Here is a 23,742-nt window from a genome sequence, read left to right as displayed (position 1 = left end):
CACCAGCACATTTACAACCAAGTAACATCTACTCTTAAGTCACAATCGAATACATGCAACATCTGCAACACAGCAAATTTACTGCGAAGCCAACAGTGTCCAAACAAGATTTGTGATAAAGTTTGCCAAGAAATTATCAAAGAACATCGGTACAAAAAATGTTCTTGGAATAATACATCTGCGCAATTATGGCAAACGAACTATTGGGAAATAGCAAAATGTTACATCCAAACAAATGGATATGCTGACAAGATATCGACTCAAGATACAGACTTCAACGGAGTTGTCAGTTTTATGCTGAACTGCACACGCTTTGATTGCAAGTTTTCTTTTCGAATAACAAAAGGAAAGCCAACCCACAACAAGCCTGCATGCCTTCTGTATAAGGTAAGAACTCCAGTGCCTTCTGACAAAGGTAGTGTATTTTCTACTAAATACTTTAAGCATAAGTATTTCAGGAGTTATAAGTGTATATGAATGTACAATGATGTGAAATTGATATATATAGAGGATATTTGTTGGATTCGGTGGAATATCGATTTTATTTCACGAGTGATCATAGAAAACAATATTTTCAAGAGTGGCGCAGCCACGAGTGAAAATATATATTTTCTATGATCACGAGTGAAATAAAATCGATATTCCATCGAATCCAACAAATTTTCTTTTTATTTTATGCTTTTTTCACAGTTTATTTACTTTGTAAATGAGTTTAACTGGATAATTTCGCTGGAATCATGACGTCATTTTGTCGCAAAAATGACGTCATTTCACAGTAAAACAGTGAAAAATATCGATATTTTTCACTGTTATTTTTCACAGTTTGAAACAGTGGAATACCAGTTTTATTTCACTGATATTTCTCTATAAATCACAGGAAAGCATAAAATAAATAACTTTACGTTTAAAGGATGTAACACTTCAAACAAGCATTGCACTGAAATTGTCTGCGATAAACATTTAACATAACCTAGCTTTTGTTATGTCAAAGGTATTCTTTTAAATAAAAATACTGACATTTTTGCGGAGCTATCTTTGACGCGCTATTAAACAGTAGCGGTCTAAACAGAACGTGTTTGTTTTATATTTCGCATATCGCCCAATTGATGCAAAAAGGTACTATGTGACATTTAACTTAATAGGCGCATGGTACCTTTCTGCGCTAATGGCGAGATATGATATACAAAAGCTTACAAAAAAATTGATGTGCATGTTTTGATAATAGGATAACTGGCACATTTGCAAAAAACATCACATCTTTAGATAATGTGTTTTCATACTAGGCTCGAGAAGTCCACCAAGCCGTGCGGCACTCTTCAATAATGAAAGTCACTGATGTCGATCTCCAAGACTATTTCACAACATTGAACAACCTGCTGAAAGATTCAAGATATCTCAGCCAAGATAACGTTGCCAAAAATGCTGTAGTCAAATTAGCCCAGGTGGTGTATTAGCGTTATGTCTTGTCATTTTACGACTTCCCTTGCTTATTGTATACAAATTATAACGTAACATATTGTGTCCTGCCTTTTTCACCATTGAATACTCATATCAAACAGATAAAGCACCATCACTATATCGTTTTGAGCTTATATGGGCTCTTACCGCTTATGGGGAGATTTTGTGATCTTTTTTGTATCATGTGTACAGAGCCGATTGTTGTGCGTCGTCAGCATTTACATTGTTAACATTAGTCGCCACATTGAGTGACTAATTTTGTATAACTTTGACTGAATAGTTAGGGCTGGTTTGAGGAGCGAGCTTGTTTTGGCATTATACAGACTTTATATATTAACATAACTTGCTCACGATATTTATTATGATATCTCGACATAAAAAGTATTGCTACTCTTCTGGAAAACAGGGCTTCCAAGTGGTGGGCTGTTTTATTACCATCAGTCAAGTCATAAACTATTCTCACTACGACACATTGTTACCCTCTGGTAGAAACACCGTTTACCGAATCATAAAACACATTGTTGCAGACATCTTAAACCTTGTAATATCCATGCAAAATTTGATAAATGTTATGATAAATAGAAATGTATGGTTTTCGAGAGGAACATTTGCTATAACAGTACAGTAAATCTTGCAAAAAAGTCATTCCTTTTGCTCATTAATCGTGAAACCTGACACCTTCCGTAGAAGGTTGTTCTTATGATATCAGCTGGGTTTACAATCGTCCCTAACAGTTGAAATATATAGATTACAAGTGAGGGGAGATTTTCAGTATATCACAAATGTGAAGTCACTTGAAATCTCTGTTACCGATTCCGCTCAATTTTAATTGTAAACATTATTGTGCGGGCTTAAAATTGTGCAATTGATTTTGTTTGGAAATAAAATGTTCTGATGGATCTTACTATGTTATGCCTCTTAGTATTACCGGTATTTTGGATGAAAGAACTCAAGTGGAGACGATTATGCATGAACACATCGGGGGGGGGGGGGAGGGGTTGGGATTTTAAAACCCTGTCGAATTTGATCTTCTACATGGTCAACAATGTTTTTTTTCTGACAACTGGCAACCTGCCAGCCGATATACGCATATAATAGAATTCTTTTTATTGCTTTTCCTTAAATGAACGTCTATTTGGAGGCTACACACATGTAAACTTTACTGAAACTCAATTCAAGATGAGAACTACTCCATGAAGTTGATAATACTCAATTAAATTCATGGTAATTCGTATTGTATCATGTACTTCTATATCAAGTAAATTATTTAATTGGGAACTAATCCACACAATCATTTATAATTGGCTGTCGTTATCAATTCAAGTATTTAATATGGAACTGAACCGCACTTAATGAGTTATAATTGCCTTCAATATCAAGTAAAGAACAATCATTGGCTGTCTGTATCAAGTAAATTATCTAATTGGAGACAAACGTGCACTGAAATACACATAAAATTCACTCATTTGTTTCTTCCCTTCACTATCAGGATAACGTGTCCTATTTTTGAAATTTAGCTGTTTTTGTCATTAAATATAACTGTTTCCATTTGATGATACAGTTGGAAAAAGACACATTACTATTGACGACAGTAGAGATGATGTGTTTCCTGGATGCTTTAGAAACAACTTTGAAACAACACTTGAAAGATGTTGCCAAAGACGTTGTTGACGCATCAGTGAATGACCTCAGAGTAAATACAGCATTGTGTATTGATAACATAAAATATTTTCTGGACACATGTAAGCAAGAGCTTGCTAAACAGGCAGATATACATAAACAGGATATCGATGAACACGTCGACAGTCAAAAACAAGGCATGGATAAACACGCCGATAGACACAAACAGGGCATGGATGAACACGCCGATAGGCACAAACATGGCATGGATAAACAGGTCGATAGACACAAACAGGGCATTGATGAACTCGCCGATAGACACAAACAGGGCATGGATGAACACGCCGATAGACACAAACAGGACATGGATGAACACGCTGGTAGACACAAACAGGGCATGGATGATCACACCGGAAAACACAAACAGGGCATAGATGAACACGCTGGTAGACACAAACAGGGCATGGATAAACACGTCGATAGATACAAACAGGGCATAGATGAACACGCCAATAGACTCAAACAGGGCATGGCTAAACACGCCGACAGACACAAACAGGGCATGGATGAACACGTCGATAGATACAAACAGGGCATGGATGAACACGCCAATAGACACAAACAGGGAATGGATGAACACGCTGGTAGACTCAAACAGGGCATGGATGAACATTCGGATAGACACAAACTGGGCATAGATGAACACGCCAGTAGACACAAACAGGACTTAGATGAGCAGGCAGTAAATTGCATTAAGGGCATCCAAGAACAGTTTGGAAATACAGCTTTCACTGAAACAACCTACAAACAGTTTTGTAAAGGTATAACTAACGTCTTATTATTCCACTATACCATTTTGAAACAGCAAACATTTAACTTTATTCAACAGTGGGTTTCAAACAAATCGAATGATCTTGATCAATTTAATATATTCATTCACATGTTGATGTTAAAAAGTAAAACAATGTTTTGCTTAATATACAATAAACAGAAGTATACGCATATACTGGATAAAAGTGAAATATAACTAGAGCTTTTTTCCCTTCTTTGCCCCTAATAGAATCAATTAAAAATGATACAATTTTCCCACATATCAAGAGTACTTTTGGACATGTCTTCCCCTATTTTAGTTTTGTATATAATTGTTCCCTCAAAATTGAAGGCCAGGCTTTTTACCCAAATCAAGAAAAAAACGCCCTGATAACAGTATAATCATTATTAAACTTATATGATTCCAATTATTATATACCCCAAAACAACTTATAAATCCACTTATGTATATTATTGTACAACTTACTGATGCTTTGTCAGTGTAAGATAACAATAGCTAATCTATGAAAACGTGTTTCAATAACATGTATCATTATAAACACTTGGTAATAGTCTGCGATTTCGATAATTAGTATTTGGCCTCAGTTTCATCGTTAAGTAAATTAATAAATATTAGTGTAGACGAAGTTTTAAACACATTTGACCCAAAGTTTTGTTTGCGTATCCTTTGATTAATCCAAGTTGTATCTGGTTAAAATGTGAAGTTGTTGTCCTGGTCAACTTTGGATGATTGGGAGACAGATAATCATTACGTGTAGCGGGGAACAGGCTCTGCAGGAAGTTATAATCTGTGGTCAGCTCAGGTCATGATAATATTCCAGATAATTTAGTCGTTCTGTGTACGCATTTTTTGATGACATGACCATGGGGCTCAGGAAAATTATTTATACTTGATTTTTCAAAATGTGTACTGATCACTACGATCTGCAAGTAGTGATTATCTGTAGTCACCTCAGATCATGATAACATCCCAGATAACTTATTCGCTCTCTGTACGCATTTGTGTAGAGGATATGAGTTTAGGGGTCAAGAAAAAATTGTCATTAATTTTCAAAATGTATACTGATCACTACGACTTCGATAATAATTATATTTACCAAATAGTCAAAAGTACACGTATACTACTCATCCCAGTGTTTGCGTCGGTGTCCTCATACTGTTCTTGCAACTTTTCCATAGCATTGCAATTTCTGCTATAGGTATTATATGGACCTTCACACATGTCTTTGCAATCATTGAATTATAAATTGAGCTATATGTGTACAAACATGCATTATGTATTGAATAATGATTAATATAGTTCTAAAGAGTCTTTTGTTTTATGTATACCAATATGTTGCCATTCCGTGATTTCAGAAATGCTTGGAGCTTTGACAAAGTATTACAGGAATCGTTTCTGTTATGCAAATGTCTTCCCATTGGATGACTGGGCTGAGGAAAAGTTACTTGATATTTATATGCCGCCGAATATCAAACTAATGGCTAAGGAAAGAGGGTTTTTCAAGAAAACTGGGGAACGCATTTTTAAATACGAACACATTTTTTTATCGGATACCAAACCGAACCAACAGATATTTATTCAAGGGGAAGCAGGGTATGGAAAATCTACTTTTCTTGCAAAATTGGTAATGGATTGGTGTACTATAACATCACAACAATCAGCAGAGAATAAGCTGCCAATTGACGACAATACCACTACATTCAGCTCTAATACACATATGAGATACTCAAATGTCTTTGACGATTTAACGTCTCTGAAAGACTTTAAATGTGTCTTCCATGTAACATTACGGGAATCAGTTGATCAGTTTGAAATTGAAAACATGATAAATTCACAGATAATTGACAGTATATTCTCATCTGAAGAAGATCGGAGAAAGGCATACAAACTTCTTAATGAGATCATGAAACGTGAACGTTGCTTGGTATTATTGGATGGTCTAGATGAATGGACCGGTACTGGTGATCATCACAACCTGCCAAGACTGGCCGACGTACACAGTATTTGCGTTTTGTTGATTACTACTCGATCTTGGAAGATGACAGAAGCGAAAATACTTGACTCGCAGATTTGCAAACTGCTGCAACTTGATGGAGTAAACAACGTGTTTGAGGTGAGCAGAACAATCCTGAGGTGTAGGAAAGATTTTAAGGGTAGACAAGATTTAGACAAAACACAATCTGAATTTGAATCGTATGTACTGAAATTTGGCTTGTTAGAGGATTTGAACACCCCAATGATGTTGTGTTTGATTGTACACTCCTGGACCAAAGGAACTGAACTGAAAGGCTCTAGGTGTGAAAAATACAGTCTCTTGCTGGAATGTCTTTTCAAGAAGGCGAACATTGAAACGAGTGAATTTCAAGAGCCGCCTTATCCATGCTTCACAGAGACACAAAACATACAACCCAATATCGAACACTTGAATAAACTTGCTGAAGCGGCATTTTATTTGCTGTTTTCAGATACACCGGAAAAAGCTCTGGTATTCACCAGTACGGAACTAAAGAAATTCAATTTAGGTCGACTAGATCAAGAGAACTTTGCACTGAAGTCCGGTATTTTATCAGCGACACGCAAGGCATCTGCATTAAGATCAACTTCATCATTTTCATTTATTCATAAGAGCATTCAGGAATTCCTGGCTGCTTATCATATTGCATGCAATACCAATCTGATTGATGACGTCATTTCCGGTTATCTCAACCGTCACGACGATGCATATCTTGGCATATCACAGGTGATCATCTTCCTCTGCGGACTGAACATTTCGGCTGCAAATAAGCTTTCTGGCATGATGGATGAACACGATGTTCGTTGTTGGAACCCGATTAATCATTCTGGGCTTAAATACATCATACTAGCAGGATACAGAGAAGCTGTTGCCAATCAGCAAAAGGATATTATACTCAAACTCAGTGTGTACCATTTAGACTTTGATAACGACATGCAAGACCTGCACAGCATATGGACAAATAACAAGTCTAATGTCCTGTCCATGTGTATATCTTCTAGCAGAGAGAGTTCACCAACAAGTTCACCAACAAGAGGCGAGTCTGCGTCTCAAATTGAGTTTGATCTGTCATCGTGCATGAAGCTGAAATCACTGGAACTATATGGAAGCGGCATATTGCTAAGTGGTAATTAAAAATATAGTATTGTTTTTATCAGATAATTTCTTAGTTGCGGCAATGGGTTTTTAGTTTACTCGTGTGTTTATATTAATCTTAGTCTGATTTGCAGGATTAAACATTAACCAAAACACTTTAATAGGCAGTTCACATGATGTTTAAAAAAGGAAAAATAAGTTAATAACGTGAATTTCCATTATTTCGAATAAAATATTCCTGTGACCTTGATGATATTCATCAGATTCGAGCTATCACAGCAGCAAAGCGATTAATCACATTTACTGCTTAAAGCTTAATGGCATGTACAAGTTGAGTGTTTCCTTAACATAGTTATCCTCTTCACTTTGGGAATGTTACCAATACCGGTCGAATGGGAACAATTTGCGTTGTTTTCAGACCAAAATGGAATGAAACTACGTTCTTCAAATGATGTCAATGGGATTTGATTTCAAATAAATACATTCGATTTGTATATTCTTAAAAGAAATTGTTTCGTTTATCTTTGTAATATTATTAAAGTAAGAAAAGTATTTAATACTTCATGGCTCATAGAAACGCGAGACTTAAAAGTGAACAATTTTAATTTCGTTCCACTTCTTGCATCAGGGACAAAAGTTGCATATAAATTTATTTCAGACTCGACCATCAACAATGATAATGTCCTTAATTGATAAAGTTAACGAATCCTAATCGCTGTAAGATATTGCATTCTTTTTGGTTTTCTGTATTGTTGTTTTGATTTAGCATGTCTGTTATCTGTACACTCACGAAACCGCGGTACTATTCTCGCAGACAAATTTATAAAATGAACAACGAGTTGTTATGGACGCTAGTCGATATAAGCATCGTCAAAGGCAGTAACCTTCCCTGGCGGATAAGTCTCACTGATACGCATTGCAATAGAAGCTAGAATATCACGGAAGAAAAACGAAAGCAAATTGTTAATCTATTAAGGTACCTATTTAATATACCTGACCACAACGATGTAAAATTAGAATTTGGGTCGCGTGAGGTAAAAGTCTAGGCACTACGTCAAAATAAAGAAAAAGCTTGCTAATACTCTAGAGGTCAGATTTATTGTCACGTCTTAATTAAATTATGTAAGAACATTTTTCAGCTGAATTCCACAATGGTTCCGCTTGGTTGAATAATCTGGCCGCCAGAGGCCTGGGCTGTTTTCCTAATATGACTATAGTTAACCATTGCTAACACTTAAGACGCCACATTTATTTCTAATCTTTATGAAAATTGGTCCGAATATTAGTGATATCGATATCTCAGATAAGCTCGTGAAAAGCTACGGTACGTTGAAAAACATGGTCGCCGATGAACTGGAATTTTCCTTATAATTAAACACTGCTACCACTCAAGGTGTAATATCTGTAGTCCAATCCTCATGAAACTTGGTCGTGACATTTGTTTTTATAATATCCGGGCCGAGTTCGTTTGTTGATAAACAGGACGCCAGGGAGAGGGGGGTCGGAGTGGTTTTCCTTATTGCTATAGGAAAACATTGTTAACACTCTAGAAGTCATATTTATAGTCCAATCTTTATTAAACTTAGTCAGAATGTTTTTACAAAGCATTTCTCAGCTGAGTTCGAAAATTGTTATATTATGTTGAAAAACAAAGCTGACAACGGTCGGGGCAGTTTTCCTTTTATAGCATTATGAAACCCTAGTAAACTTTCTTGAAGTCACATTTTTTGAATATCTTTATGAAACATGCTCATAATGTTAGTGTTTTTAGATATTGCAAATGAGTTCGAAAATGGTCTTTTTCTTTTGAAAAATATGACCGTCACGAGATGTATAAGTGTAGCTTACAATTTTTCTCCTTGCAATCATTTAACACATATTGAAGTTGCTTCTTTCTGAGGATGATTACAACCATTACAGACGCATCAATAAAATGGTGATTTATTGAAGTAATTTTGTAAGATGATAATGGTTCACAATAATGATGAAGCTGATGCTGCTTGTGTCGCTGCTGATGATGAAAGGAAAAAATCCAAAATTTCCAATACCCGTCTGAAAAATTCCCAAAAGTAATAAATTTTCGTCACTTTTTGTACCAAAAACGGATTATCTGCAAGTGAACACAAAAATGAGCGCTGAAACTGAACATTTTAAGCCAAAATGCTGGTTAAACATATTTGAATCGGTTTGTGAAATTTATACCAAGCAATTAAAAAGACCCATAATTCCCTCTCTTAAGATTTCACAACTGGAATTTCTCCAATTTTAGGAGTTTTCGCGACATTTTTTCCGAATTGTATGGTATGGTATTTTTAAAATCGCTGTGATGGTATGTAAGTTTATGATGAAACTGGTGAAATATTGATTACAACCAAGCTTTTTTAATGATATAGAATTACTTAAATATTGTTATTACGTCAAATAATACGACATTTATTTTCCAATAAAAGGGATTAATATTATATGAACTTACATGTTATATTTAATTGTAATTTTTTGTATATCAAAAGCTGTAATTGGAATCTCTCTATTTGATCTATAATTAATTCACATGTGACCCACTGAGCATTTGTATACCCCCGAATGTGGGCATATAGTGACCGCATTTCCGTCAGTCTGTCTGTTCGTCTGTTCGTCACATTTTGCGTTTAGGTTTAGAAAAATGCTCACAACTTCTATGTCGCTTTAGATGTAACCTTCATATTGTGTATGCATGTGTATAAAGAAAAGGCCATTCCATACGCACACACATTTTAACCGCTTTGACCTTGATCTTTAACTTTGAGTCCGCGTCTAGGTTTCGCAATCTGCGTTTAGGTTTTGAAAAAGCGTTTTTCGGGGGCATATGTCTTCCCTATGGAGACAGCTCTTGTTTAGACAATCGGTTTTGCAGGAGATACAAGCAAGTACTGGCTAACTTATTTTTCATCCATTAATTAATCTAAAATTTTAATATGTACATATATAGTTTGTGTTGGAATTATTTTCAATTATCAAATGTTTGTCATAATAATGCGCCTAGAAATGAACTTTTTATGTTCCATAAATTACCTTTTATTCTTCTTAAGTCCACGTTCTCAGAAATGTTTTGTATTTTTAATGTCTTAAGTGAGTGCCTTACACCCTTGTGTTTAACGATTGTGATTAAATGTTGATATTTAATTTTGAAATAATTTACTAATTTAATTATTTTGCTCAAACATTTTCTACCAAAAATTAATAATCGTGCTCTCATTGTTACATGAATCAACTTCATGTATTTTCAGCGTTTGTGATCTTTTCTCCGTCTGCGTCTTGCATCCGTCTTAACTTGTTTTCATGTTTTCCTCCAATCTTTCTAATCTTGGTCAGAACATTTGTCCCAATGATATATCGGCTAAGTTAGAAACCTGGTTTAAAGTCAAAAATGTAGGTCACTAGGTCATATTAAAGAAACAAGCTTTTTTACACTGTAAAAGTAAAATGTATACTTCAAGCATTATGACATTTTGTAGAAATATTTGATTCATTAATATCTTGACTTTGAAAATGGTTCCTGATTGGTTAAAAACATGGCCACCAGGAGGCGGGAAAATGTTTCATATATAGCTAAAGTAAGACTCAGGAAGTCACAGTTATTGTCTAGTGTTCATGAAAGTAAGTCAGACAGTTTGTTCTAGTGATAGCTAGGATGACTCAAATATTGTTCCACTCCGTTGAACAACATGGCCGCCAGAGGGCAGGGTAGTATTCATTATAGTATTAAAGTAAAACCTTTTTCACACTTAAGTATTCATATGTATTGTCCTAACTGTATTATTTGTTAAAACATTTGTTCGTATGTAGGGATGTCAACGAATATCCGAATATCCGAATATTCGGTCCCGGACCGAATATTCGGATACTGTTTTCCGAATCGAATATTCGGAAGAAAAAATAAAAAATCGAGTAATTTCAAAGACTTTGTATTCGTACAATTTGCTACAAACATTGTCAAAAAAGTTGTTCCTCGTGTCATAATGTTTATTCCGGTAGGCGCGTTAATGCGTCGCTATGGTGATGACAGTATACCGGTCATAAATCCCGCTAACAAAGCCAGACACTTTGTGTCAAAATTATGATAGGTGCAAATCGCGTCGGCAATCAAAGCATCGACCTGCACTTGATCCAATGACTCGAATTACGTTTAAAATCATCAAAGATTAAATGAGTAAAGGAAAAGCCAACTTTGTGTAACAACAAATAAGACCGTAAGGAAATTAAAACACCGACCCGTATTGATCAAATAACTCGAATTACATTTAAAATGATCAAAGATTAATTGAGTAAAGAAAGAGCCGACTTGGTGTGAAAAACAAAACAGATCGTATGGTTATAATCACGTTGTCCAATCAAAAAAGCTTTTAGAAAATAATTTACTCAACCTCTAATGAGTATTTGCGTATCGTATGGTCCAAACATTAATTAATTACTCAATATTCAATCAGGTATTATACTTAAAGAAATGTTTTTGGTATTTCACCCTCATTTAATTGAAAATATTATAATTGCTACACGCATAAAGTAAATATCTGTCCAAGCAAAATGCCACCTACGCCTTTCGCTGCTTGGACGTATTTCACGACGTCATCCGATAAGAAGTCGCCGATCCAAGTGTCTTTTAAACGTGGCAACTTTAAAAGACTGACCGTTTAGTCTGTTAAACAGGTTCAAAGTGTGTTGTGTCTATGTACATACTAAGTAATTCGTGTAAGTTCAGCTTTAATTATATGTAGATCTAACTGTTTTGTCATGTAATATTTTGTCGTCATGTAATATTATGTTTCTCGTTCTATTGTTGATGTACGATATTAATAGTTTAAAAACAGTTTTTGTCATTCAATTTTAACAATAAAAAGTAATCAACAACATCCGCTTCGAATTAACGACGGCAACGCTGTGTCAATATTTAAACACTTCCAGTGATCTTCCGGTAAAAACGAAAGAAGAATTCATGGAGTAATGGTACGGTAAACAAAGTTGACTTTTTTCCAACAGATGTTGACCGAATATCCGAATATTCGTTCGGAAGGGTGACCGAATATTCGAATACCGAAATCGGTATTCGTTGCCATCCCTATTCGTATGATATATATTCGTAGCGTTCGAAAATGATTGCGGTCATATTGGAAAACATGTCCATCTGTGGGCGCGGCAGTTTTGCTTAAATGGCTATAGTAACACCTTGTAGACACTTTAGAAGTTTCATATGACGTCCAACCTTTATGACAATTTATCGTTTAAAATGCATTTAAATAGTTTCTGCGCCACACTCACAAATGGCTCTGGTCCGTTGAAAAGTATGGCAAGAAGGCGGAGCAGTTTTTGTAATAGGGCTTTAGTGTTACCATGTGAACACCTTAGTGGTCAAACATGTATTGTGAGTCCTATCTTCATGAAATCTGGTCAGAACAGTTTTCCTAATGATATCTTAGCATAGTTAAAAAATGGGTTTTTGCGGTGAAACACTAGTTCACCGTGTTCAAATTAAGAAATCTATTGTAAGAAATCAAGAAATCCACATTTTAAGGTCAAATCTGCATGAAGCTTGTAAGAACATTTGTTTAAATTATATTTTGCCTTCGAAAAACACTGCCACCAGGGGGCATAACAGTTGTAATTATACCTCAGTAGCCAAATATAATTTTTTTAGTAATTTAACACTTTGGGTCTCAGGTGAGTACCTCTATGCCCATGGTTTTCTTATGTTTGGGTATAATACCGTTCATATACAGGCTAATTCTAAGATAAGAATAGGGTAATAATATAAAACTATCTTTTTTGCAGGGTTCAAAATCTTGGCCCTGAAAACGTCAAAAAAAATCAATACCATGAATACTAATCAACAATAGCAGCACATAATACCCCAAACATAGTATGCATGAATAAAAAACGCCTCAACATCACTGTGTTCCTTACCTCATAAAACGTTTCTAACTAGACCAGACACTGGTAAACAATTAAGTGCTCCCACAAATTTGTGTGTTGTTCATTTTCGGTATAGTTGTTGATTTAACATTTAGAAATACGTGTAATAACCTTGAAGTGTTTCATATTTTATCCGATTCAGTTCGTGTATTGGATAATTTGATTATACATTGTTAGAGGTATGCATATCATGACAAGTAGGTTATACACAATAAATATTTATCTTACTTAATTGTTAATGTAAATTAAAGTAATATTTTACAACATTCGATAATACCATTGAAATTAGTATTGAATATATGAAACTAAACAATACGAGGTTAAAACGACATACCGAAATAAAATGGATTTTGTTCTGAACATGCATTGATTTAAATATATTAATTCTTGCCAAATTAAATAAACGTCAACAAATGTAATTATATAACATGTATTTAGTGTATAAGTATTTTAGTTACCATGTTTTGTGAATTCATTAATTGTTTCAGATTTTGCAAGTTCGTCAACAGCAGAATATCTGGTCGGGTTTGTTCTTAAACGTGCAGATCCATCCCAGTGTGCAGATCCTCCTCGATTACTGCCCTCTATAAAAGACATTAAATTGTACAATGTCACGTGTTCTTTTACCTGTCTACGTAGTCTCTTCGGCACGCTGCTGACTCTCGATCATGCGGTGACGTGTCGCCTGTTGAATATATATATCGAATGTGAAGAGGGAGCACAAAGAGCAACATGTGCATTCACACATAATGGTTTAAACAATACCTGCATTATAAAACTCGCGGGCGACAGCCCTTATATGTCGAAGGCTCTACATGGTCTGAATATCAAGAGTTTGAGTTTGAGTGGTATGTCGGGAGGTTTAGACGTGAAAAATGTAGAGTCGCTGTCGCAGGTACTATCATCGCTCACACAGCTGGAAGCGCTTAGTATTCAAGTATCGCATGACAGTCCCGGACTGCGGAAGGCTCTGACTGGTCTAAATATCAAGAGTCTGAGTCTGAGTTGTTTGTGGGGAGGTTTACATGTAGAAAATGAAGAGTCAAAGTCGCAGTCACTGTCATCGCTCACACAGCTGGAAAGCCTTAGTATTAAAGTGATTAAAATGGGGTTAGGCGGCCCCGGCTTGTTGAAGGCTCTGCATGGTTTGAATATTAAGAGTCTGAGTATTGATCAGAGAGGTTTCAACGTGCATCATGTAGAGCTGTTGTCGCAGTCACTAGCATCACTTACACAACTGGAAACACTTACACTATATGTGCAAAAATATAAACAGCTACAGCTACCTCAATCATTGAAGTATTTAAATATATATATTAATTTTTTGTTTCCATCCAAAGTTTTTGAACTGGTGGACACACTGCTTACACGTACTCAGAAAGTTGGAAGTAATCCAAAATTGTGTTGTTCTTTAGAGTTCTTAACTTTCGGAAACATCCCGCTTGAGGAATACACTGCCATCCAACAGGAACTGGAGACGCGGAATAATGTTACAGTGGAGAGATTTAAAATATCACACGATCTAGTCAGAATGATGATAACTTTAAAGTGATGTTTGCTTGAAATATGTTTAAAACACTTGCTAATTGCATGCACAAACATCAGATTTTAATGCCACTGATGATTACGCAAGTAAAAGTCCCTTGAAACCATTAATGCAACTGCAAGACTTTATTATAGTTTGAAGGTTTGAATTATTTGTATCTGGTTTACATATTTTGTAAATAAAAATAATATATCTCACTTGTATATCATAAAAAAATTGATGCAGTCAGGTGATTTCAAATATTGTATAAATGCGCAATATCATTCTATATTCTATAAGTGTTTGGACAAATAGCCAACGGAAGTTGTTCGACATTATGCTTGAAAAATATAATTTTTGCTTCTAGAACTAGACCTGATTTGTATTATAAAAAGTTTACAAAAGAATTTATATGACCTCGTTTTAAACATTCTTCAAAACTACTTTCAAAATATTTTGCTTAGCTCATAATATTGAATAATAACACATATAAAAGATACTTATTTAGCCTTATAGAAAACAAATGTTTCGCTTTAGAATTCAGTATATAATACTTTATGTTAATTTGCTCCATCGATATAGTTTTATAGCTTTCATCATTTTATCTTTAAGTGCCATAAAAAGGATTCCAATAGAAAATATACCGTTCTATGTTTCAATGAAAAGAAGTTGCGTACCTTTAGTTTTAATACAGATTCAGTTTATTTTGAGCGACTAAAATATGTAGACATGTATGCATAATAAAAAACGCACGAGACATTTTTATTTAAATTCATCAGCATTTAAAAGTGTGTGGGAAAAGCATTTCAATCAAACTTTATCACACGTTTTTTCAACACGTTGGCAAAGGTTCATGTCAATTTATCAATTGTTCAGTAAACAAAATACGATTGTAACACACACACTGCTGATGTCAATATAACGTAGTAACTTAATAGTTAATTGAATCAGTCTATGTAACTCTTTTCAGTCATTCATACTATATGATTCAATAGATTTTTTTATATTTGTAATTTGTGTTAATATTTTATCATATATACAAAAGTCAATCAAAAGTAAAAGTTTAGCCTTAATGCCTTTAAATTTTGTATTTTATTTTTATTCCAAATAGTTTTCGTTGTTTTTCTCTTACTTTGTTTTGAAATTTCATTGAATTGAATTATCATAATACGTATATTGTATTATTGATTTGATTACAATTAATATATTCTGACACGTGACATTGCTTTATTTATAATTGTATGTAAAGACGATGTACATATGAATAACTATAAATAAACTGTCTGTTATGTTGAGTTCATACGTTCCTTAAAAGCCATTAAATATATTATTCATACAACCCGGACTTTGGCAGTAAGTTTGCTTAGACTTTTTGAAGAAAATGTCCAGATTTGATTTTCGTGCAATTTCTCTCAATACTGTAAACTATGTACAACGAACACAATTCAAACTTAATCGAGTATCTTGAAAACTAAGTTATAACTTCCGTGAAACATATTAATAACCTTTATTTAATGTGTATTCGTTACATAAAGCATCAACTATATATTTATGAATTGTATATAATGTTTAGTTGAATCTTCATCAGGTTAATTGTTGTCTTTCTTTTTCAAAATAAGGCGTGACATTGATAAATCTGTTTTAATGAAACACAGTTTCACTATTGAAGCAAATCCACAGTTTATTGTGATTTTGCCTCTATTTTGAATAAATATGAAGAGCGTATTGAGCGTATTGACAAGGTTTTGGGCACCAAGCTGCACAGATCTGAAATCATAGTTATTATTTTGAAGAAGCGGTATTGTTTAATAATACGTTTTATCTTTCGACGTTTTTTTTTCTGTACGTGGCAAATAACAATTTAGACAGACAAACCCACAAGAGTCCCGGTTTCGGAAATGTAATTCTAAATCGAAGCAGGATTTCGCATTGTGAACAAATAAAAAATTAAAATTCATGTGTGTGCCCTCACAGAATCAAACCAGATGCCCGAAAACGATTGCAGTGCTTTAACAGACAAAAGGCACTCCACCTGATAATCGCATTTCATAAGTGTTCTATATTTTTCACTCCAAAATGTTCTACTTAATAAACCAAAATATTTATAATATATTATACGAAAATATAACTCCAGAAACATTATGATGAGAGTAAATCGTGTAAACCTCCAGAAGTCAACAATACAAGACACTACACAGCACATATGAGTCGCGCTCTAGGAAAACGGGGTTGTAAGTTTCGTTTCGGGGTAGAATGCGCAGTACGTGCGTAAAGTGTCGTCTCAGAGGGTATACGGACCATGGACCATACGACCCAGATTTGCGGTCTATACGGCCAAGGTTTACCGACTATACGGCCCAGATTTGCGGATCATTCGGACCGTATGTCTTTACGCCATGTAGATTATTTTAATACACGAAATACTTCACTGCCTAGTATGCTAGGATACTATGCTAAATGTTAAAACTAAAACACGGGCTATGAAACGTTTGTGTTCATAAATATTTTAATCAAGTTATTCATATTCTCAGATTTGTAACTCATTTTAATCGTGTCATCAATTAGGCATTTAAACAGTATATCAAAGACATATACAGAGATATATTCTCTAGGTCTTTGAGTATATGCATTACGCAAAAATGCACTTTCATTGATAAGATCCATTTTTATAAAATTGGACATTATAACTTAAAGAAAATTAATAGATGCAGCTTGGTGACAACGTAAGCTAAAATTTCTTACATCACTTAAATATTTTACAAAAAAATACACATTTGTTTCTATCTTAAAAATAAATGCAAACAACACATGTTTTATCTATGTTTTATCTATGTTTCTTTATAAAATACGTTTTTATACTTATTTAACACATGTTATTAAATTTTTAGCAGTCAAACGTTTATTTTAAAATGTCAATACGGGTATCAAACTCGCATTATTGACTGGTATGTTTGCATCTCGAATACGCCCTATTTATGACACTGATTGGTGTTATCTTTTTCAGTTTTTGAGAATATACCATAATTGATTTACACGTCTGTAATTACCAATTAAGGGTACTGTGCGACAATCGTTATTATTGTAGACAACATCGGAATATGTTTGCATCTCAAGTACCCCAATTTATGACACATATTGATAGATGATAATAATTTCACTACCGGTAATTGCTAATTGATGAGTCATTAAACGATCAAATTATATAACTGTTGCTGTTTATGGCCACGTCATATCTATATTTCATATTTTCTCACAATCTTGAATGAACATGAAAGACATGATCCGTATGGTCCGTCCATGTTCAAATTCAAACACGTATTTGTCATTAATGTCATTACAAATAATTTAATATATTAATTAATTTATTGATAAAATATTGTCTCAGAGTAGCCTGTGCAGGCTTATCAGGGACGACACTTTCTCTCCTGACAGGATTTTCTTTTGGAAGAAGCTTCATTTAAAAAACAACAACATAAAAGTGGATAATGTCGTCCCTGGCACGCTGCTTTAGGTAAATTTTAACAGAACAAGGCTAATATATACACATCACAAAATATAAAATAGTGTAATAGTACTTAATTTGAAAACAGCGAAACTTCAAACTCAACAAACGAATCGACTGGGGTGTGGTTGCGCATATTAACAGCCTGTTGAGATCAACAGTCGTGTCAAATGACATCAAATGGTCATTGTATTCAACCTGACGAAGTTATTATTAATCAAAAATAGAAATGCAGGTGGTGATACGAAATTCGCTTCTTAGTAAGCAGTACACATTTTAAACACTGTTAATATTACATGAGTTGTAAAGTGATTAAACTAAAGACGTGTAAATAATATAGTTTAAATGCGGATTGTATTATCCAATGCTTGTAACATACATACACTCTTGTATGACATATCCTGTGATATGACATTACACAATTCATGTCAGATTTTCACGAACGCGTGCTTCGAAGTGTGTGTATTGTTGGAACACGTCGACAAGAAAAGTCGTTAAGCGACGGTATTTCAATTTCTATAGTAAACATATTGAAACGATGCACAATTCCTCTTTTCCGGTCGATATTTATCAAATAACAATGTTGTATTTTATATAAATTGAATATTTTTTATAATTTATACAATAAAATAATGTTTTTTTTGCATCGTGCCTCTTGTGAGATTAGAAATCTCGCGTTCAAAAATGCCTACATCAATGAGCAGGTAACTCCACTACTATGCGTATAGCGGTCCCTCATGTTTCATTCATAATGATTTTTCTACAGCTTCTAATGTTTTTACAGCTTCTTATTTTACCGAGCATACTTAAAGTATTCCCGGTTATAACTTTATTATAATCATAATCATAAATATTAATTTGAGCACTTACAAACAATAACTTATCCGTTTAAAAATCATATAATTAGAAAATAGTTTACCGTAGTTACCATCATAACGCGCATTTCTATTTTGTTTAAAAAAGCTACCAACAGAATGGTTGATTCTATGGTTTAATAAACGCATAGTCTTCGTGAGCTATGAGATCAACTAAGCTAAAAATAAATACGGACACGAGGTCTGAAGAGGGGAGTGAAGGCAACAATTATTAGCAAAGTTGTCGTTCCTTGCTCTCGCATACAATCTCTGCCATCTCTAGAAAATCCTACCAGATTGGTAGCTTTAACTGTATTGGTGTAAATATTATATTATGAAAAGTAGTATAAGTTATTTTACTTTTTGAAAATAGTGTATAAGTTTAGGATCATAATGAACTATTGTTTACCTAACTTAAAAAAAGCAAATATCGCAACGGAAAAATTATTGTACCACGTGGCAAGACTATCATCACGTGATTGGTTATGAAGGCAGGGATTTGATTTCGCTATGCTGGTTCCCGTCAAATCTCTGCGCGGAGGTTGGATACAGATATACGTTAAATCATTTATATTTTTCGGCATGAAATGTTGTGGTACTTTCTTTATAAAAGGACAATACTTTATTTTTTGAAAATCCGTATTGTTTTGATCGAGATTTTGTTTTCAAAATGTTCATTAGATTGCTCGGACTGGAGTACACTTTTACATTAATGTCTTGTAATAACATTTTATTTTCATTAAAGGCCTTGTCGTGGGCCCCAAAGGTGTCATTGCCTATTGGCTTCCACTGTGCTTATCCGGAACTGATTGAAACTATCAGTGTCGTTGATTGTCTAGCAATTTTTTTATTAAGATATGATTGTTTAAACGCATGTGAGCAGCGCTCTGTGAACGGGGCTTAATGCATGTCGGTTAAGTGTCCTCCCAGATTAGCCTATGCAGTCCACACAGTCTATTCAGGGACCACACTTTTCGCTGGTATTTTTCGCATTAAGTCCCTACTTGGCGGAATTTATTTTTGTCGAACGAATTCGCACATGCGTTGAGACCGTTTTATATTACACCATATTTATCTTCACTTTGATATCACATGACGCGTATTTTTTATATAAACTAACCCGAACCGTAAACCTTTCTTTTTTCCGACTCTTAACCTCTTTTGTCTTTTAGGTGAAGTTTACTTATCGTTTGCTGATAAATTATGTTTAGGTTTCAATCATGTTTGCAATATTACATTAAATTCATTGCATTTACCGATGAAAAAATGTTCAATGGAGATTATGCAGATTTCTGCATGTTATTCCATATGTTTTATAAAAGTTAATAGGGATTTATTTAGAAAGCAGTTGACAACAAAAACGTTTGGCAATGTAAGTACAAATCAAATGAATTTGTTTGGCTGACAACTAAATTTATAACTTTTCACCCTTTACACGTTGGTCCATATAGAACACTTGAACGTATCGGTCTCGGCATCAATAATCGGCTTAGCTTAAAACAAAAGTTTTGCATTTTGCCTCGCTCTCGGAAAACTGGGATTAATGCATGTGCTTAAAGTGTCGTCCCAGATAAGCCTTTGCAATCCGTACACGGATAACCAGGACGACACTTTCAGCCCAAAATGGATTTTTGTTTACAAGAGCCTTTCTTTAGAAGAAAAAAATCCAATAGCGAAAAGTGTTGTTTTTGATTAGCTTATACGGACTGTACATCTCGCCTGGACTGACTTTTTACGGACATGCGCTAAGCCAAGTTTTTGCATAACGACGCTCCTTTTACAATGAAGCCAGCAAGTGGCACCAAAATGGCGAAAGATTACGTGATGGTGTTCGAACTTGTCCTGCAGTTCGTGAGCGTGGCACTGGGCTTTGGTTTCATTGTGATGTACCCGGAACTAATAAGCGTGTTCGACGCCAAGAGGTCCGAGGTCGCGCTGATTCAGGGCTTGTATGTGGGCTTTACCACATGAGGTAGTGAGTGACCATCTATTTGAGCCGCGTTCTGTGTAAATGTGGCTTAATGCATGTGAAAAAAAGAGTCCTCCGAGATTGACATATGCAGTCCTTATACGCTATTCAGGGACGACACCTTCCTCCTTTATGATACCTTTCGTTTGAACGGTGAAAGTCCATTTAGGCATAACTTGTCGTCCCAAATTAGCGTGTGTACAGTATGTACAGGCTTATCTGGGACGAAACTTTACATATTTTATCAGAACTTGACTCATTTACAAAACATGTCTCTTTCTCTATAAACATGTTTTGTATTGTATATGCCCTAAGGGGCTTTTCGTAACAGAACAGTAAATACACAAAAATATACCCGTTCTTTGTTGATTTTTTTGGTCCATATCGACATGCATATGTATGTATGTACATGTATGTTTATAATAAAAGGGTTTAATCAAGTATAGTGTTTTAATCAGGTAATAAATAAACAGTATACTAGCTGTTGTCTGGATTTTGGAAGAGCATAGCCTTATATTTTGGGTAGAATAGTTAAGATAAAACCGAGAATAAAATGAGATATTGCTAATTGCTTCACGTTAACGGAATTATTTTGTGGGAAAGAGTCTTTAATGTACTCCTGCTTAAGAAAGATAAATACGTCCCGATGATGTGCCAATTATTTTTTACATCAAGATTTATCTTGTCTCGCTTATACTTGTGTTTTAATTGTGTAATTATATATGTTGTATATATGCAAGTGTTAACTTGCCGTAAATAACAGACTAACGAATTGTATATAGACATATTGGTCACTTTCTGGAAATTAAAGAATAACAATTATTTCCATCTTGATCATGGTTTTATTTTAGTTTTACACATATGATGTCATATTTAAACATTTTGACCAACGCATTTCACCCTGGTATATCAAAAATAATTTATCAAGAATATAAAAGTTCTTTGGAGATCAAAATTATTCGACTGACTCTGCCGTGTATGCCGTGATAATAGCAAGAATATCATATTCGCAAAAATATTTGGATAACCAGAACATAATAATACCTTACCACTGTCAGGTATGCGTAGATACAACGTTGGAGATTTAATAATATTTACTGCAGTGTGATCAAATATTATTTAACAAATCAGGTACAAACGAATTGTCCGAAAATCAATTATAAAAAAAATCTCCTGAAAACGAATGATCCGAACATCAATATAAACAAAAATAAATGAGCCGACAACAAATGATCCGACGGGCAAAGCCAGTTGCTTTGCGAAGAAATTGTTGGTAATAGTGGCGTGCGTGGGAGTCATATCCGGTAAGTGTACGTATAGAATCTTCTTATGTTGTTTAAACCTATAAATTTTACCTCGATTGTATAGAAAGCCTTAAGCTGATTGTGGTCACAGCAGATAAGTACAATCATAACGCTTGTAAAAAAATCGCTGAATTTAGTAAAATTAATTTTAAAATGTTTCGAACGCTCTTACCGTATTGTCATACTCTCGAATCGGTTTCATGGTAAGAACCAGTACTTGGTGTTGATAGAAGAAATATTTAGAATTCGACCAGAGTTGGGATCGAACCTAGAATCTCGTGACAGTCAGGCGAAACACAATATACACTACGCCACCGCAACCTCTTAAACCAGATGTTTTTAAATTGGTGAGTTCCTTGTACCGGCGTTTGATTGTCAAGTGTCAAAGGTAAGAAAACTCTCTTTGTTATAAATTCATACGTTTCGTACGATTTGTTCTCCTTTAAAGTAACATTACTACTCAAAATCAATGAACATTTCGTACAATTGTTCGTAAAATAAACTTAACCAATTAAAAATCTGTGTTCCTTATGGCAATTGCCGAAATTTCAACGCCTGATGTGGTCTGGTAAAATAGATGTTTGTAGATACAAAATGCTCGTTTTTATTATTGTTTTGCAAATCTATTCATACGACACATGAACACTGTTCGTGTGTCGTATGAATAGATATATTCGCGGGAATTAATTGTGGCCACAAATAAATAAAAATGAGCATTTTGTACCTACAAAAATCTATGTAATCATGCCACATCTAGCGTTGAAATTTTGGCTATTGTTATAAGGAACACTGATTGTTAAGGTGTTAACTTTATTTTACGAAATACTTAACAAAATTTTCGTTGATTTTGAACGTTATAGAGACTTTAAGAGTAAACATCAATTTATTTGCATAATTATACATCGGATAAACTGAACATAACAAAAACTGATAATACTTCACACCGGTTGACAGTCTATTTTCAAATGAGGGAAAATGCGAAATTGATAATGATAACAGCATATCAGGTCTGAGTCGAGATCAGATAAGTTAATACTCAAACCAAACGACTTTAAGGTTAAACGTCCAGGTTCCGTATTTCTTTTCAAACTTAAAAAAAAGTGTAGTGTGAGACTCAATAAAAATAGCCTTTATTTTTCACACATACAGGCTAACACTGGCGCTTATTTCATTAACATATTGTTCTTAATAAAGAATTATATAATTAAATGCATTTAGTACCACGCAAGACTTGACTATCATAAAGGTTATAGCACGTGGCAGTTTTAAGAATAATCTATTTTTAGACTTATGTCTAAGGATCGGTTTGTGAATACAGGCCCCGGTTTGTTTTCAAAGCCTCGCATCACGCAACTAAAAGTTATAATTCTCTACAACAGATGTGGTAATGGTCTGTTGCCATCTAGTAATAACAGAGCTGAGTGCTCTTCGCTTATCTTTATATAACATACTTCGCGTCCCACGAAAAGGGGTCTAATGCCATATGCGGCTACTGTAGCTTCACACCGGACTGCGAAATAGCGAAGTGGGTACCTCCTGACCAGACTGTGCGGATGCTCAGTCGCATATGACATAAGACCCCTTTTTGCATGACGCGAACAACAAGAAGGCGGTTTATACGGC

At 34.5% G+C, this 23,742-nt stretch overlaps 1 protein-coding gene across 1 annotated transcript in view; it reads left to right on the top strand.

The window, feature by feature from the left end:
- The window catches only part of LOC127840336 (uncharacterized), a 67,379-nt gene extending 52,862 nt beyond the window's left edge, over positions 1–14,517 (top strand). The window contains exons 4-6 of the mRNA XM_052368743.1: positions 3,020–3,899; positions 5,266–7,050; positions 13,454–14,517. Of these exons, the coding sequence (XP_052224703.1) occupies positions 3,020–3,899; positions 5,266–7,050; positions 13,454–14,517 (3,729 nt within the window). The remainder of the gene's footprint in view (positions 1–3,019; positions 3,900–5,265; positions 7,051–13,453) is intronic.
- Positions 14,518–23,742: the final 9,225 nt, after the last annotated feature.

This window comes from Dreissena polymorpha, chromosome 8 (assembly GCF_020536995.1).
Source record: "Dreissena polymorpha isolate Duluth1 chromosome 8, UMN_Dpol_1.0, whole genome shotgun sequence".
Lineage (NCBI taxonomy): Eukaryota > Metazoa > Mollusca > Bivalvia > Myida > Dreissenidae > Dreissena > Dreissena polymorpha.
This window is presented reverse-complemented; position numbering and strand designations above follow the sequence as displayed.